General features: G+C 44.6%; 1 protein-coding gene across 1 annotated transcript in view; it reads left to right on the forward strand.

Annotated features, from left to right (window-relative positions):
* The window catches only part of ADAM23 (ADAM metallopeptidase domain 23), a 600,522-nt gene that overhangs the window by 310,705 nt on the left and 270,538 nt on the right, over positions 1–19,279 (forward strand). The window contains 1 exon segment of the mRNA XM_029606344.1: positions 11,156–11,204. Coding sequence (XP_029462204.1) covers positions 11,156–11,204 — 49 coding nt within the window.

Raw genomic sequence — 19,279 nt, forward strand, 5'->3', positions numbered from 1 at the left:
ACGCCAGGTCTGGTTTCCAATTCTCCACGACCTATCAGCACACCGGCACATTCCTCTGGGGAAGGACCCCACTTCTGATCACTAAGAACGACGGCTGCCTTCGTCACCCCCAACCTCCAGGCCCTCTCCCTGACTGCCTGGATGTTGAAAGTTTAATACTTCAACCTCTTAACCTTTCAGAGCCGGTTTCCCGTGTCCTAGTAGCTTCACGAAAGCCTTCCACAGGCCAGTTTTATCGTTATAAACGGAACAGGTTTACAGTATGGTGTACTTCCATGTCCATCGATCCCTTCACTTGTTCCACACCGAAGTTTCTGGACTATCTCTGGCACGTGTCGGAGCCAGTAATAGCCATAAAGGTATCGGGGATGTACCTATTTCAGTACACAACCCCTTTGTAACATGGTTTTTGAAGGGCTTTCTCTACCTTAAACCTCCACTGTGCTCTCCGGCCCCTTCCTGGGACCTCAACATGGTTTTGGGGCGGCTCATGAAACCGCCGTTTGAGCCTCTCCAATTCTCTGAGCTCCGCTATCTCCCCTGGAAAGTGATTTTTCTTTTGGCGATCACATCTGCTCGCAGAGTTAGTGAGTTACAGGCCTTAGTCACCTACCCGCCTTACACTAAACTTCTGCATGATAGGGTAGTACTCTGCACTCATCCTAAGTTTCTGCCTAAGGTAGTATCGGAGTGTCATATCAATCAATCCATTATACTACCCACCTTTTTTCCCAGTCCCCTTTCAAATCCAGAACAGGCTCAGCATACCCTTGACTATAAACCTGCTCTAGCATTCTATCTAGACCGTACAGCTGCCCACAGGAAATCCACTCAATTGTTTGTTTCCTTCAATCCCATCAAATTGGGTAAGCCTGTGGGTAAGCAGACTCTCTCCTCCTGGTTACCGGACTGTATTTCCTTTTGCTACCAGCAGGCAGGCATTCCGCTTCAAGACTGTGTTAAAGCACACTCTTATCAGGGCCATGGCAACATCAGTAGTGCACCTGCGCTCGGTGCTGCTTGCTGACATCTGTAAGGCTGCTACCTGGAGCTCTCTCCACACCTTCGCAGTCCATTATTGTTTAGACAAGGCTGGCAGACAAGATTCCATCTTTGGCCAGTCTGTGCTACACAACTTATTTGGGAACTGAGATTCTAACATCCTTCTGCCAACCCGTTAGAGTTCAGGATGCCCTCTCCCAAATTCCACCCCAGTTCTTGTGCCTGTTGCACGTCTTTGGGTACATTTGGTGCATTGCTTAGGCATCCTCAGCTCGGTACTCACCCATATGTGAGGACTAACATCCTGCTTGTCCTGTGAGAAAGCAGAGTTGCTTACCTGTAACAGGTGTTCTCACAGGTCAGCAAGATGTTAGTCCTCACAAAACCCGCACACCACTCCATGGAGTTGGGTTCGTTTACATTTTCTTATTTTATTTTCGCATGTACTTTTTACTATAAGACTAGACTGTAGGGGGACCCCTGCTGGATGCAGGGTTGGGGCTATGCTGGGCATGCCCAGTAGGTGCCAGTCATAGTTCTAGAAACTTTGACAAAAGTGTTCTGTGATTGGGCTCCATCCTGATGATGTCACCCATATGTGAAGACTAACATCCTGCTGTCCTGTGAGAACACCTGTTACAGGTAAGCAACTCTGCTTTTTCATGCACGTGAGTAGGTCTCAGCATGTTTTAGATCCTATATTGTTGCCCCTAGATGTATGAGCAAAATGTTCGGCATTCCCCACATCTCTATTCTCTCCTATATTAAAGGCAAGAGATTATCTCAATGCATGCCTCGCCGACTGAAGCACACCAACTGCCATCCCACGTGCTCCAGGTCCAGGTTTTCCCCATACAGGCATTTCATTCAGCGCTCTTCTCTGTGCTCTGTGAATAAACGAATGGCCCACGATCCAGGCACATCCGTCACACGCTTTATCCCCAAAAGCTTTGAAACAGAAGACACACTGGTTAGTGAGCTTGTAACTCCTCCCCCCCCCCCTTACTCGACCCCCTACTGTCCCCCTCCTCCTGCCTGGACGTACTACCGGAAGGCTTTGGACTTCCATCGCCCTATACTTTGAATCCCAGCTGCTGGTAAGCCTGCTTCAGCTGCCGATGTCGCCGCCCCGATCCTGAAGGAATGCGAACTGTAGTGCCTCACATTCCTACCATCCTTACTAATGGCCTGACTTAGAACCTGGGCGAACTGATATATGGTCAACAGCGAGCCATTTTCATGTACGAAAAAGGAACCATCCACCTCTGGACGCCTCCGCATATATTTTGCCGCTCTCTGAACAGGACATATGGCCACGCTGTTGGCTGGCAACAGTTTGAATGTGGCCTTCCCATTTTGATCTGTTTTGGACTGTAGAAGAAACAATGTCACCGATGTTAGTGTGACTTGCACGCATTGTACCGTGAGTCCCAGTTCCTTCATGCTTTGGTGCGATTTGGCTAATCTTCATGGTACTGAAGAAAGCCCATGAGAATGCTACTCGAAACAGCGCCACTTCATACCGTGACCAGCACACACTTGCTAACTGCACTGACACCCTGATCAAGTCCTCGTAACGAATCAGTAACCTCATATCTCATAAGAACATAAGAAATTGCCATGCTGGTTCAGACCAAGGGTCCATCAAGCCCAGCATCCTGTTTCCAACAGAGGCCAAAACCAGGCCACAAGAACCTGGCAATTAACCCAAACACTAAGAAGATCCCATGCTACTTGATGCAATTAATAGCAGTGGCTATTCCCTAAGTAAAATTGATTAATAGCCATTAATGGACTTCTCCTCCAAGAACTTATCCAAACCTTTTTGAAACCCAGCTACACTAACTGCACTAAACCAATCCTCTGGCAACAAATTCCAGAGCTTTATTGTGCGTTTGAGTGAAAAATAATTTTCTCCGATTAGTCTTAAATGTGCTACTTGCTAATTTCATGGAATGCCCCCAAGTCCTTCTATTATTCGAAAGTGAAAATAACCAAGTCACATCTACTCGTTCAAGACCTCTCATGATCTTAAAGGACCATCTATCATATCCCCCCTCAGCCGTCTCTTCTCCAAGCTGAACAGCCTAATCTCTTCAGCCTTTCCTCATTAGGGAAGCTGTTTCCATCCCCTTTATCATTTTGGTTGCCCTTCTCTGTACCTTCTCCATCGCAAACATATCTTTTTTGAGATGCGGCGACCAGAATTGTACACAGTATTCAAGGTGTTGGTCTCACCCATGGAGCGATACAGAGGCATTATGACATTTTCCATTCTATTAACCATTCCCTTTCCTAATAATTCCTAACATTCTATTGCTTTTTTGACTGCTGCAGCACAATGAGCTGACGATTTTAAAGTATTATCCACTATGATGCCTAGATCTTTTTCCTGGGTGGTAGCTCCTAATAGGAACGCTAACATCGTGTAACTACAGCAACGGTTATTTTTCCCTATATGCAACACCTTGCACTTGTCCACATTTAATTTCATCTGCCATTTGGATGCCCAATCTTCAAGTCTTGCAAGGTCCTCCTGCAATGTATCACAGTCTGCTTGTGATTTAACTACTCTGAATAATTTTGTATCATCTGCAATTTGATAACCTCACTCGTCGTATTCCTTTCCAGATCATTTATATATATATTGAAAAGCACCGGTCCGAGTACAGATCCCTGAGGCACTCCACTGTTTACCCTTTTCCACTGAGAAAATTGACCATTTAATCCTACTCTCTGTTTCCTGTCTTTTAACCAGCTTGTAATCCACGAAAGGACATCGCCTCCTATCCCATGACTTTTTAGTTTTCGTAGAAGCCTCTCATGAGGGACTTTTGTCAAACGCCCTTCTGAAAATCCAAATACACTACATCTACTGGTTCACCTTTATCTCTGTGCTCCCCTATGCCCCATTGCCAACCCTCAAGGACCCGGCGCAAACCGAAAATCTGCCCGCTGGATTCTCCCATTCACACAACTTTTAAAAAAAGGAAAAAACCCGCCAATTGCGATCGTACTGTGTCCACCCAATTGCTTTGTCTACAATACGAAACAAACCAATGAACTCTGACGTCTACCCCCCTTCCAACCATATTGCTGTAAGAAACCCGTCTACTGCTGTACTTCCTTTTAAGTATGCCATCCACGTGTTTTGAATGCCATAGAGCTCTGAATCAACGCCCTCTTCCTCTTCCGCCCTGGGCTCCTGAAAAGATCCGGGACAGACAGCCCCACGCCTTGTGGACATCATACCTTCCATGAAACAAACAAGGCAATCAGCCTCCACTTGTGCTCTCGCTGACTTGTCGAACCCTGTTCGCCCCGAGGACCGCCCACAGACCGTATCCTCGCCTTCCCACTTGCTCCTCTACCCTGAGCCCAGCCCGTACCACTGGGACTTACCCCTTGTTCCAAACCACTGTACTTATTACCTTGCAACCCCTATGGCTACCCTGGTTCTTGTGTCACGCGCCTGGCAGCTGGCTCGGCATGGCGGAAGCTTGTCGTTGATTGTGGACTTTTACTTTTTTTTTTAATGCAATGACCCTCTCCTGGAAAGAACCGTCTGAGGGGGAATGCTTTGAAGACCCTGTGGCCCCCCACATGCTGCTACCCTAGCCATGACTCTTAAACAGACCCCTGTGCTCAGCCATGACCAACCTGCTGTGCTAACCAATCTTTGCCCCCTCCCCCGATCCTTCAACCCCCTGGCCCGTGTGAGGTTACTCTACCCTGCAGCCTAACTCCCCACTTACCCACCCATGCCTTAATGTACCCGCGCTACCCCACTCACCTGAGCTAGGGGGTAGCGGGTACATAGCGCCAATGGAACTCCCCTTATGTTTTTGGTCCCTTCGTGGGAACCTTTGAATTAGCCAACGTGCATTTTAGAAATGGGGTGGGCACACATTGTATGCCGAGCAAGCATGTCTGAACTTGCAATCCAGGAACGGCAGATGGCTTTATTAAATCTCCAGCACACATCGTTATTCCCCGCTGCCATTCTTGGCTCTCTGCCCCCCCCTTGCTGCTGCCTCCTGGCCCCTTGTCTAACCAAACATTGCCACTTGCTGCACCTGTTCTGCCTCCCGACCCTCTGTTGCTCCTGGCCCTGTCTTACCTTGTCTCACACTCTTGTTAGACATCTGTGTGAGCCATAGATTGTCCTGTGAGCCCTAGGACATGAAACTTATTCCCCGCCATCTTGTCCCTGAATTTTTTCATTGTAGTTGAGCCAAGCCCCAACCTTCATAATCCTTAAAAGCACCAAGGATGCTATCTCCATAAGCCAGAAGCGCCCCGTATTGCCCCAGCTGATAATGTCCTACCACACTGGCTAATCACAGGAAACCCTCCATCCAATTGAGGATGTTCTTGGCTACTTTGAAACCAGTCTCTCTCCCACTCTTCTTATTCTTTACACTTCCTCTTCCCTTTCTTACCCCCCCCCCCCCCCCCCGCCGACCTCCTAATAATAGAGATGTGAATCGTGTCCTCGATCGTCTTAACGATCGATTTCAGCTGGAGGGGGAGGGAATCGTATTGTTTGCCGTTTGGGTGTTGTAAAGTATCGTGAAAATCGTTAAAATCGAGAGCCGGCACACTAAAACCCCCCTAAACCCCCCACCTCGACCCTTTAAATTAAATCCCCCACCCTCCCGAACCCCCCCAAATGCCTTAAATTACCTGGGGGTCCAGCGGCACACTAAAACACGGCACACTAAAACCCCCTAAAACCCACCCCGACCCTTTAAATTAAATCCCCCACCCTCCCGAACCCCCCCCCAATGCCTTAAATTACCTGGGGGGTCCGTAGCGGCGGTCCGTAGCTTAAATTACCTCCGTAGCCTTAAATTACCTCCGTAGCGGCGGTCCGTACTAAATCGGGGGAAGGGGGAGAGCAGGAAACCGGCACACTAAATTGTGTAGTCTTCAGCCGGCGCCATTTTGCAAAATGGCTGCCGCAAAATGGCGGCCATAGACCAAAACGATTCGACGCAGGAGGTCGTTCCGGACCCCCGCTGGACTTTTGGCAAGTCTTGTGGGGGTCAGGAGGCCCCCCCAAGCTGGCCAAAAGTTCCTGGGGGTCCAGCGGGGGTCCGGTCGTTCAGCGAGGGTTCCGGACCCCCCGCTGAACGACCTCTTGCAGTCGATCTCCTGCCGGCGCCATTTTCCGTACGGAAAACGATTCGCGGCAGGAGATCGCTCCCGGACCCCCGCTGGACCCCCAGGAACTTTTGGCCAGCTTGGGGGGGCCTCCTGACCCCCACAAGACTTGCCAAAAGTCCAGCGTTGGTCCGGAACGACCTCCTGCGTCGAATCGTTTTGGTCTATGGCCGCCGCCATTTTGCGGCGGCCATTTTGCAAAATGGCGCCGGCTGAAAGACTACACGATTTAGTGTGCCGGTTTCCTGCTCTCCCCCTTCCCCCGATTTAGCTACGGACCGCCGCTACGGAGGTAATTTAAGGCTACGGAGATAATTTAAGCTACGGACCGCCGCTACGGACCCCCAGGTAATTTAAGGCATTTGGGGGGGGGGTTCGGGAGGGTGGGGGATTTAATTTAAAGGGTCGGGGTGGGTTTTAGGGGGTTTTAGTGTGCCGCTGGACCCCCAGGTAATTTAAGGCATTTGGGGGGGTTCGGGAGGGTGGGGGATTTATTTTAAAGGGTCGGGGGTGGGTTTTAGGGTGTTTTAGTGTGCCGGTTTTTCCTGCCCTCCCCCCTTCCCACGATTTACGATTTTTTTGACGATAAATCAGGGGAATTGGTATTGTATCGTGGCCCTAACGATTTTTGACGTTTTAAAATATATCGGACGATATTTTAAATCGTCAAAAAACGATTCACATCCCTACCTAATAATTGAAATATGTTCACATATTTTCGCCTCCTTATTCTACTGTGCAGTTTACTGGGTACACCTTCCCACAGCTCTGTCACAGATGCCAAAGCAGGATGACCCATATCCTGGCTAGGCCCGAACCTGCTATTTCTCGCGGCTCTTCCCTGGGTACTAAAGTCTGAAGAAGACGCAGAAGAAGAACTGGTAGCTGAGCTGGAGCTCGATGAGGGACCTCTCCTTCTTTTTGAACCCTTCTTGTGTTCCCTGGGTGGGAGTATCTCTCCCCCCATTACTTTCCTCCATTCTGGGAAGCCTGCTCGGCGCTGCTTCTCCGGCTATGCTATCCCGAAACGCCATCCGATGACTCTCTCGTCCCACTGTGCGCTCTGGCTGCCTCTCTCTCCATACCTCCATCCTTGATGTACCTGGGTACTCCAGTTCCTCCTCACCTGCAAGTAGAAAAATGCCAGCCGCAGTACCCATCCTATGCTCCCCCTGCGCTTCACCCATGCTCCCTCTTCTATCCCCTGGCCTTTCCCTTCGATAGTCCCTTGTTAGGCTTGGCGCTGTCCGCTGTCGCTGCATACCCCTGCGGATTTGGTGCCTGTTTGCTACCCCACCCCACTCCCAACCAAGCAGGCCATGCCTCGAAACCCTGCGCTCCCGCAGGGATGGATGGCAGGGGGAAACCCTGGCTCCACGCGGCCTTGTCTCCCTTGTGCCCTGGGCTCGCTGAACTCCCCTGGCCTCCGCCCACACTCACCACATGCCAGTGGAGCCGCGCCACGGTCCTGCGCTCTGCCTCTGATCCCACGGAGCCCTGCGCTGGGAGGGCCTCTGCTCTGACCCCGGCCCTTTTCTCCTCGTCCCTGTCGCTTCTCTTCCCTGCTCTGCCTCCCACGTCGTTCACTATCCTCCCTGGGCCCTCGCCAGCCTGCCGGGCTGTTCACCTGTCGCTCCTTCCTCTGGCCGTGTCCTCGCCTCCCAAAGCTGCCTTCGCACTCATGTCCTAATGGGTGCTAGGATCTTCGGTCTCACTGACCGCCTCGCTCTCTCCCGCCGGCTTCCGGTGCCCAGAAATAGGGGTGGTGCCCTGCCCGTTGTCCTCTGTCCTTGGCTGCGGACCTAGATCTTGCCTTGAGGCATTCAAAGATAGGTCTAGCGGGTGTCCTCCCGCCTCGAAGGCACCTTCCTGCGCCGTCTCGCCTCCCTCACTGGGCCCCACTTCCGGACCGGTTTTCCCCCGAACTTGCCCCCTACAGGGTGTTGATCGGCGGTTTGTGGGGGAAGCTCGGCCCACACGCAGTTGCGTTGGCCTGGCAAAACAAGCCACTACTGAGCCCTGACGCTCCTGTTTTTTTAAGGGAAACCTGGCTCGGCGCTGGCCTGCCGCCTCGCTCGCCGCTTCTCCTCATTCTGCACTCTTTTCTCCCGCTCCCTGGACATACTGAACCGGGGACAACAACTCGAGCGCACCTTCCCTCAGCTCTGCCTGGTCGTTCTGGCAGGCAGCCTAATCCTGCATCATTATACTCGTGGCCAATGAGGGGCCAGCATTCGAATTTGTGCTTCTCAACTGCCAATACCCCCTCCCCTTGCTATCCAACTCTTCTTTTTTCCCGCCTTCCCTTAGCTCTCTCCCTTCTCCCCCTCCCCCCCTCCCCCCTCCTACCTCTGCCCTGCTACACTCTGTGCGATTTGTCCCATGTTATACTCACGGCACAGGATAAACCTGCCCTGCTTCTCTTTTAGGGCTAGATGAGGTCAGGTGCACTGTAGAGGTAACAAATCAGTATTGACCCCGGGGAGGGAGGGAAAGCAGCTGCTGCTACAGTGAAAGCACCTATTGGCTGTAAAGAGCTGTTCTCGAATTGTCTCAAAAAAGATTTCCCATCAGCCCTTGAGAATGGGCTGCCAGGGCATGCTATCTAGGGTAGGAGTTTAAAAGATAAAGGGAATAGGCAAAACAATAAATGGGATGTGTCTTCAAACCACCAAAGTAGTGGACAATCATCAGGAACATACTGCTAGTACTGTACAAAATTGTTAAAATGGGAATATTTCTTTATAGAATTTCTGTTTGCAAGTGAGGGAGAGAGATAAAAATATGCCTCACTGATTTTTAGCTGTTTTCTCCACCTGCCCACTCATGTATAGCAGCCTACGCTTATAGATGATAAAATAATTTCCTTATGTGTTGGCAGATTTTTGCTGATATGCAAATCTTGATTTTCTGTTTTATGCTATTATGAAAAAAAGTTCTGCAGACCATAAGGAAACTGCTTATGTAATGTGTGTGCCATGCTAGATCCAGCAAAAGAGTAAGGAAGCTACAAGGATGGACTTGTACAGACTTTCATTATGCATTCATGCAAACTGTCATTAATTTTACCATTTAAACATGTGCTATTCTATATAAAGTAACTGTTTAGCCATGGATGAGTTTTTAAGCAACCAGCTTGGTCAGTTATAGTATTGTTAGCATTTTGAGGTTTTGAAGTGGATTCTTGGGTATTGTGGAGATGGCCACTCCCACGGGGAGGGGCCCCGTGAGGAACCGCAGTACTAGGCTAGACTTTATACACGCAGACACACATCATTTGTATTTTTTATACAGCTTGATGGTACTGCCCGGGGTGGACAGTAGTAAAGCAACCCAGTAGAAGCAGTCCAGGGGTCCTCGGCAGAGGAGACCAGTCCCACTCTTGAGTTAGATAAAAGGCAGCGCAGGATAGCAGAGGCAGGACCCAGATGTAGACTCCAAGCGCTGAAGCTGAAGGTGGAACAGACTGAGAGAAGTAGTACTCACTGAGTAGTTAGCTGTATTGATGGAGATCCTGGCAGGCAGAAGCAAAGCAATTGCAGGTACCAGTGTAGGGAGCGCAGGTCCTCGAGGAGCGAGTACCCAGTTTCCCAGATAGGTACCTGAAAGAGAGAAGATGGGCCCCCGAAGAGCAGGTACCCAGGTTAGCGATGAATTACCCCGAAGGGCAGAGAGAGAGAGAACTTCCAGCGGCTGCTGGGACGCGGCAGAGCAGCTTAGACCAGAGCAAATCCAATCCTTGCTAACTCAGTTTGCTAGCAAACGAAGGGCAGGCTAAATACTAGAGATGTGCATCGTTTTTTGTGTTCGTGTCGTTCTTTGTTTTTCGGCTGCCATGGAAATTGTTGTTTTTTTTCGGTTCCGGTCTTTTTTTTCGCAAAAAATCGATTTTTAGTTAGTGTGCGCTAACTCCCCGTTAGCGCGCGCTAACTCCCCGTTAGCGCGCACTAACAAAAACCGTTAGATTTTGTTATTTTTTGTTACTTTTTGTTAGTTTTTGTTAGTGCGCGCTAACGGGGAGTTAGCGCACACTGACTCCCGTTAGTGCGCACTAATCGGAAAAACAAATTTTTGCGAAAAAACAGGAAAATCCTGATTTTTTTCAGGCTCCCTGAAACATGCCGAATTGGACAATTTCGTTGCAGTTTTCCAATTTGGCAAAAACGAATGCACATCTCTACTAAATACCAGGAGGGGGGCCCCCCCCCAAGTTTCCCACCATGACGTGAATAAAGACGTGGGTGGCCCGCACGCACTCTAGGTGGCCCTTAGGAGAAACATGGCGAACGCCGTCGCCGATCCGGGGACGCTGGGGAGAGCGGCATGAAGACGCGGTGGCAGCCAACTTCCCAGGGCTTGAGGAGAGAGAAGGAAGAAAGGTGAGGCACAAAGGTCGAAGCCGTCTGAGACCACTGGACATAAGTATAACTCTGCTTGAAGTACTGTGAACAAAAAGATTTCAAAGATGCCTTACTATGAGCAAATACATTTCTGTTCTAAGATATAGTGTTAATAGATGAGTCAAGGTCATGTCCTCATCACATTGTATAATGCCATTTTTAGGATTATTTTTAGGTCGTGATATTTTACTGGTCCATCATATATAATCCAGTGATGATGATGCACATAAACATAGGTGCCTTCAGATGTGACTACAAGACTGAAGGAAGGAAGCAATTATTTATATGGATAGTTGTGGAGTGTGAGTTGTCAAAGTAGAGGAGAATTAGTGTCAATTAGTATCAGTTAGCAGGTGCTTTATTTTTTAAGGAAATCAAAACTGCAAGTCCTCTGCGTGCAAGTGGGTAATAGATTAAAGCAGCTTTGGTCCTATTTGAAGACCTGAAACTATCTGGTAAACCCTTCTGTTGTAAACTAAAGTATTTATTTTTCTGGTTCTGAAAAACGTAAGTGTTAATGCTTCCTTTCTTTTGTACTGTCCTTTTTTTCCTTTTCCTTTGCTTTCCTCTTGACTTTGGCCTTGAAGAATGTGACTGCACAGAATCTTGGGGCGGATGCATTATGGAAGAAACTGGGTATGGCTGCATAAATAACTCAGAACTACAGAGCTGGGATGCAGTAGTGTACATCATTTAGTAAATGGCCATGTTACGCACATAATACATTTTTTACCCTCAAAGAAGGGTTTTGTTAAAGTACAGCATTACATAGTTCTCCAGTGAGGAGTGCAGATTTTCCAAATGTGCAAGTTTCTTTTAACAGAATTTGAACAGCCTGATTGCTAACAACTGAACTTAAAACAGCACTCTTAGATGTTTTAATAGCCTTAATATCAATCACTTGCTTTCAGAGAATTGTGCAACTCTTCTATGAAACTTTGTAAATGATAAACAACAACGAAGAGATATTCTTGTAGTGTTTTAGGAAGTCAGTGACCTGTAGATTTTGCACCAGTTTTCAAAGTGAAAATATACAGTTTAAAAAAATAAGAAAAAAATCTACTTAAATCAGCATAAAGAAAATCCAAAAAACTGATAATGCCCTGTTTAGCCATCAGATAAAGGACCCAAAACAAAAAAGAAAATAATTATATCCATAAGAAAATATGCATTACAACTGAGTACCCTAACAGCACTTAGTACCATATAATGCAATTTAAACAAACACAAAGATAGCTTTGTATTATAATTAATCTCTCTTATATTAGGCAAGAGAGTAGTGCAGGCAATAACAAACTAACCCTTGAAGTCAAGCTGTCATATTATCAATAAAAGATCCGATTGTAATGTATCATTAAATTTGTTGCTTTCCCAGTATTTGACAAGAAATCTCAGGAAGAACTGCACCTCAAATAATTTACTTCTGATGTATTAACAAAACTTGCTTATGTTTAGTTTGTTACTTTGCAAATACTTTTGAAAATTTGTTTTTTATGACCTAAGAAAAGTTCTCTGCGGCAAAAGAAAAGTTTTGTGGGGCAATTTTCAAAAGCACTTACACACATAAAACACAGTTTTATTCACTTAAGTAGTTCTTTGAAAAAAGCCCTAGCAAATCTGCATATAAAATTATGCACAGAATGCAGTTTCACATTTTTACATACATACTGCATAGGCATTTCAGGGGGTGGAGTTGGGGCAGGATTGGGATGTACACAGATACTTTTGATTTTCAAAAGTATTCTTATAAATGCATATGTTTAAAGTTATACCTGTGCCCGAGCATGTGTATTCTCCATTGTCAAACATGACTGAATTAGCCATGCTATGTGGATTATGTCATCCAGCGGCACTAAATGGATCCTTCTCTCTCAGCTCATAGAGCTTTTGTTCTACTTGAGCATGTGTGGGAGTTTCCATGTTGCTTCGTGAGTTCCTCAGTCTTTTTTCATCTTAGCATATGCATCAACGTATACCCTATATCTCAGATTTTTTCTTGTTTGATATCTTTTGGTTTTCGTTTTAAAGATTTTTCAGTTACTTTGTTGCCTCAGCAGGTCTCCAGACAGCAATTTTCAGTGCTAATTTTATTTAAAAAAAAACAAAAACAATAAAAAACAACGTTTTCTTCACAAGATGTCTGGGACCATAAAACCCACCATTAGTGGCTTCAAAAACAGTGTATGCAGTAGAAATTTGTCCATTATAGATGGACATGACATCTGTTATTACTGCCTAGGTTTGAACCATGACTAGGCAAATTGCTACCGGATGTCTCTGCACTCCCAGAAGTCCATGGCCTGTAAAATGGAGGAACTGAGTGAGGTTCTGAAGTGCTGCAGCCAGTTCTTCTCCCAGAATGGAGTCTCGTTGTGGTCCTCAGGTACCGAGTTGAGCAGGAGCTTATTGTGAGAATCTCCCCCCTCGCTGAAGTAGGTCTGATCCTCAGAATTGAGCAAACAAAAGAAGTCACAAAGCATAGAGTAAAAAAAAAAAAGGGCATACTCTTTGGCAACCGATCCCGAAAAAGCATAGAGTTTTGCACCATCAATGAAACTGAAGCACCATATACTGGTGCGTCAAGCCTCATGACACTCAACACATCAAGCTTTGATGCTATTAATGTTCACGTTCTCGATGCCTCATACATCAGAGCAAGCTACTGCATTGTCAATGCACTGGGCTGTGGTTCTTCCAATGCAGCTCCTCATTAAATCACCAGATCCTTTCATATTTTTCGGAAGATTTTCAGGGCAGAAGGAAATATGCTTCACTTACCACCTCCAATTTCCAGAGCAGTATCCCCATTGAGGTTACTGGATCAAGGCCTACGCCTGGACATGCCAGATCCCATTTGCTCCATGGTGCCCTTGAGCTCTAATCAGCCCCCAGGACAAATTTTATAAGGTCTAGAGGTTGTGCAAGAAGATTCCATTCTAGTTGCTGAAGAGGATGTTCTACCTCCAACACTTGGCCAGAGGGCATTTCAACCCTTGACCAAGTAGCAGAGTTGGTGAAGACTTTCTTTACCTCTCTGGTGGCTAAGGACAAGGAGAGAACTCTTCAATCTCTTCTTTCCATAATATCAAATTTACTCCTGCAAAGAGGAGTCCCAGGAACCCCTGGAACTGAGTCCAGTCTTCAACACACAGCAGTTGGAGAATGTCCACCAGAAATGGATCCCTCCTCACCTACTTCATCACTGGGGTCTTGGATTAGTGTTCTCTCCCCGCTAGGATCTAAGGAAGATTCAAGAGGATTACCCTCCCTCCGGAACACTCGCCTCTATCTGAGGTCCTCTCTTACTCCAGGTTTCTGGACAAGTTGGGTAAGGTGCTAGGTGTTAACTTCTGTAAGGACAAAGATCCTTGCACAGAAGTCTTCAGTCTTCTAAAGATCCTAGATGTCCTAGTGGAGCCAGCATCCATACCAATGCATGTTATCCTGCAAGAATTACAAATAAGAATGTGGGAGAATCTAATTTCAGTGCTCCAGTAGTACTCCAGTAGTGAGGAAATTAGACTTCAAGTATAGAGTCCAGAACACACCAGGTTTTGGAATAGTGCAGCTAAACTCAGGGCCATCGTAGCACTCACTGCGGTTCCCTTAATTTGCTGGTAATAGACTGGTAATAGACTCACTCGAAAAGAAAACAATTTTCTGTCAAAGCTATTCTAGTTAATGAAACTAGAAAATCAGTGGGAACACGAACCGGAGCCAGGCATAAATTAAGAGTGTCTTCAATAAGGAGGAGAGCCTCCTCCTGAGGTATGTTAGAATAGATCAAAAACAATATCCAATGTCACAAAAAGGAAGGGTACACTAGGAACAGGTAGATCTTGTAACATCATGATCAGATGTGAAGAATCTCAAACAAATGAGCAGCTCCTAGGAACAAATGGCCGGAGAAAAATGTCGACAAATTTTGAAAGAGGCTCAAGCAAAGATCCTATCCTGGAGACAATGGGACGGCCCAGTGGATTTTGAAGAAACTTATGGATTTTAGGTAAGATATAAAATGTGGGGGTAACAGGATGTTCCACCATCAGAAAATGCGCTTCGCTAATAGTAATAAACTTACAATCGAGTGCGTTCAACACCAACTCCTTAATGTTTTTTGTGAAGAGACCGTGGAGTCAGAAGATAGTGGAAGGTAAAAAAACTGAGTCCTGTAACTGACGTGCCATCATATTTATTAAGCCATTGTTACCTATTTTCTTTCTGAGGCCACATGCACATGAAGGCAAAAAGGCCCTATATTCCTTAGACTGTAAAAAAAAAAGCATTGGCTTACTAGAGGAAAAGAGCTCAGCCACATAGTCAAGCCTCACAACTATTCATCTCTTATGTTGCCCAACCGGCTGGGCATAGCAGTAGCCAAATGAACATTGTTCAGTTGGCTAGGAGACCTTATTGTGCATTGTTATGCCCTAGCAGCTTCCAGATCACATATTCTTTCAAGACACAATCAAGTGAGAGCCATGTCATCTGCAAGCTGCCACGTGGTCCTCAGTTGACTTCTTCACATCCCATTACTGTCTCAACAATCTTTCAAAACGTGACAGTAAATTTGGACAAGCTGTTTTGCATAGCCTGTTCACTCAGTAGTCTACCTCTCTCACAGTAGGGTCCGGGTTGTTATTCAGCAAATGCTTCTCTTCTCTGCACCCCTCAGTTTGGGACTTCCCACATGCCATGGCTAATTCAGACTTGCTTGTTGAAGGAAAAGCAAGCTTGCTTTCCATAAATGGTGTTCTCTGTAGACAGCAGAATAAATTAGCCATGCTAAATACTCGCCCACCTCCCTAGAGATTGGACTACCTAGATAGAATTAGCTCTAAAATTGACTGAAGAGCTCATGAAGCAATGCCCATGTGGGAACTCCTGCACGTGCTCAGTAGAACAGCTCTACGAGCTGAGAGAGAAGGGTCTGTTTGGCGCCATTGGATGACATCACTCATGTCATGGCTAATTCATCCTGCTGTCTACCAGAACAACTGTTTACAATAAGCAAATTTGCTGTTTATGCATGTATGCCACACGGGGTTCTGCGCACATCTCTACGAGGGTAATTTTCTATAGTGTGCATAAGTGAATGCGCACTAAGTTATTCTTGTATTTTATAAACTGTATGGCTAGAAACTCAGTTTATAATATATTGCATATATATTGCATATATATATCAGTTTATAATATATTGCATATTACATACTTTCTATACCTATTTTGTAAAAGTAGATGCATGTATTTTACATGTGAGATAATTACAATGTGTGCATCGAGATCGAGCACTATCCTTGGCTGGTCCAACATTATGGAACACATTGCCACTAGAAACAAGATTACAGAGTGATCCAAAACTCTTCAAAAAAAGCTTAAAACATGGCTATTCAGAAAAGCATTTTACAATGAGAACGGAGAATAAGAAACACAGAACAAGGTTACCAAGATGCGTGGTCACACATTCTTTTCTTTTATCTTTTTTTATACACTCAAATGATAATGTTAGAGAACTTCAGTTTAAGCACATTCTTGTATGATTTCCCTATTAATCATATAAATGGACTAGATCCATGTCACCTATCGTATAACTTATAGTATATAAGCATGTACCGACATTGTAATGGCACTTTCATAGATACATTTTTTAACCAAACTAAATATACGTGCCTCTGTGTAAACCGTTGTGATGGTACATTACTAAACGACGGTATAGAAAAGATTTTAAATAATTAAATAAATATTTACTGCAGTTTATGCATGGAAGTAAGTATTTTGTAAAGTATACATGTACTCTGCTTATGAAAATACTTGTACACATGTTTTTACAGGGTAATTTTCAACAGTGAGTGTAACTCAGCACAGCAGCATTTTATAAACTGTCTTCTTCTGCACAGTTTATAAAATTTAATGTATCTCTGCCTTGAACGTCCACACATGTTTAATTATACGTATATTTTTGTAATGCAAGCAGATGCATAGTTTATTTAATGGTAATATGGTAATAGTAATATTTATTTAGTTATACCAATTTTCATTGGGGTTCAAAACTGTTTAGAATAAAAAAATCAATATTACATTTTAAGATAAAAATAAAAGTAAAATAAATCAGTAATATATCATAAAACAAAGCGTAATAAAATCCACAATCATTCAGTTTATCTAAAATAGAAATATTCTCTTCTCTTCATTCATCAAAAACTTTTAAGAACATCCAGGATTTAATTAACTTTCTGAATTTTAAATAGTTGTTCTCTGTTTGTAAATCTATAGGTAGGATATTCCAGATTGTAGGAGCTTGAAAGTGAATGGAACGTGTTCTGATTTTTTTTTTCTAGTCTTGTTTCTTTATGAGAAGGAATCCTCAACAGCTCTTTCTGAGAGGATCTCTGAGTTCTTGTAGATCAATAAGGAAGTAAGAGGCTAGCTAAATAATCTAGTTTACCTCTGAAAACAGCTTTATATATAAGGCAGATTTTAAATATTACTCTACAACAAACCGGAAGCTAGTGTAGTTGGTTTAATAAAGGAGAGACACGATTGTATTTAGATGCACCAAATATAATTCTAGCTGCAGTGTTTTCTAAAAATTGAATGTATCTCAGATTTACTGCTCTAATTCCTAGATAAAGTGAGTTACAATAATCTATTTTAGAGAGTATTAATGCACTGGCTAACATTTTCAGATCATTCTATGTAATTAAGCAAGTAGCACATTTAAGACTAATCAGAGAAAATTATTTTTCACTCAACGCACAATAAAGCGCTGGAATTTGTTGCCAGAGGATGTGGTTAGTGCAGTTAGTGTAGCTGGTTTCAAAAAAGGTTTGGAAAAGTTCTTGGAGGAGAAGTCCATTAACGGCTATTAATCAAGTTTACTTAGGGAATAGCCACTGCTAATACTGGCATCAGTAGCATGGGATCTTCTTATTGTTTGGGTAATTGCCAGGTTCTTGTGGCCTGGTTTGGCCTCTGTTGGAAACAGGATGCTGGGCTTGATGGACCCTTGGTCTGACCCAGGATGGCAATTTCTTATGTTTCTTATGTAACTATACATTTATGTTTTATACATATATTTGTAATATGCATGTGTAATTGCTTCAATTTGTGCGAAAGGAGGTATTTTGTATTATAAAGTATGCATGTACTCTTCTTCTGAAAATACTTGTGCATGTTCTTTTAATCACCAATTTGCCAACATCAACTAGGCCCTCTAGCACTTCACCCTGACTCCCCACCACTTAATAGTCCTCTCATCCAAAAACTGCAGAGAAAATACAAGTACAATTTTAGTTCTATGAGGTAATTAGCTGTAAACGTTCGCATGTAAATTGTGTGTACACCACTTACAAAAATATATACTTAAGTAGGTACATCGGAATGCTGCCCCAGAAGGCCCTTAAACTAACCCAATTTTTTCCTTTTCACATTTGCCCACAAAAACCACAGATACACGCATACTTTCCTAGTGTCTAGCCAGATGAACTCAGGATCAATGGGTTATGTGCTCCCCTGCTAGCAGATGGAGACGGAGTCAGGTTTCAAAACTGACATCACCCTAGATATACCTCTGCAGTGACCTCACCCATTCAGTATCTCTCCGTCTTACAGTGGATGTGAACATGCTTTCCCTACACCAGCATTGGTGGTTTAGCAGGACTGCAGTACTAGTTAGAAGAAGGAAAATTTGCTTTTAAATTGGTGGAATTTTTTTCAGGGCCTTCAAACCTTTGTTCAGGCGCAGACAAGCTGCTGCCTCTGCCTGGACCGAGCCGCAGCCAGGAAGGCCTTGTCCTCCCAGCCCTATCAGCATGCCTCGAGCATTCCTCGTCTCACCAGGGGTACTCTGACAAACTCGATAAATCTTCATATTCACAAGATAATTCTAAATAAAAAATTGTAATAAGTATATAGTATCTCTTTAAAGGATATGTACTGCATTTTACCAGAATACATCAGCTAGTGAAACAAAATGGCTCTACACATACTCCAATACCACCGGGTATTCTTAACTGTCTCCAAAGGATTTCTCCAATAAATATCTTCACCGGATCAAGATGTCACACTGCGACAGAATTCGCCAGCTAATCTCATATACCACAAACTGTCCAGTATATATCTAAGAGAACGGACAAAATATAAGAGAACAAACAAAATTTAATGAATAATGCATGGAAGGGCTGAAGCGGAAATTAAACCCGCTCCATCAAAGGTGATTATAAAATCTCAGTACTAACCGAAATTCCAAGTTACCATCTGAATCACCCAAAGCTCAAATGGAGATACATAATATGTCCATAAATTATTCAAAACGCTACAGTCAATTCACCATATCCATATATGTTCTGAAAGTACCGAATTCCGGATGTTTAATTCACCATCTGCAAGACATAAAACATACCAAACAGTAAGGCGATTTTTACACTTATACGCTTACCAACGCTGTCTTCCAACTGATACGCCTTACACCTACCCGGAACTGATGTGTTTCCCATCGTTTGAAAAGAACATAATGACATGTATTCCAATACCCTTGTAATATATTTACCATCCAGAGTAATCTGCACTGTACCCCATTCTACTAAAGTATTTGGTATAAAAAATATTATATTAAAATATTGGCATATATTATCACCTTTGAATATTTTTAGCCATTACCTATTTTTGCCATTAAAAAATGACAGTCCCTACGGGACAGATTAAAGGGACGT

Source organism: Rhinatrema bivittatum, chromosome 6, assembly GCF_901001135.1.
Source record: "Rhinatrema bivittatum chromosome 6, aRhiBiv1.1, whole genome shotgun sequence".
NCBI classification, from domain to species: domain Eukaryota; kingdom Metazoa; phylum Chordata; class Amphibia; order Gymnophiona; family Rhinatrematidae; genus Rhinatrema; species Rhinatrema bivittatum.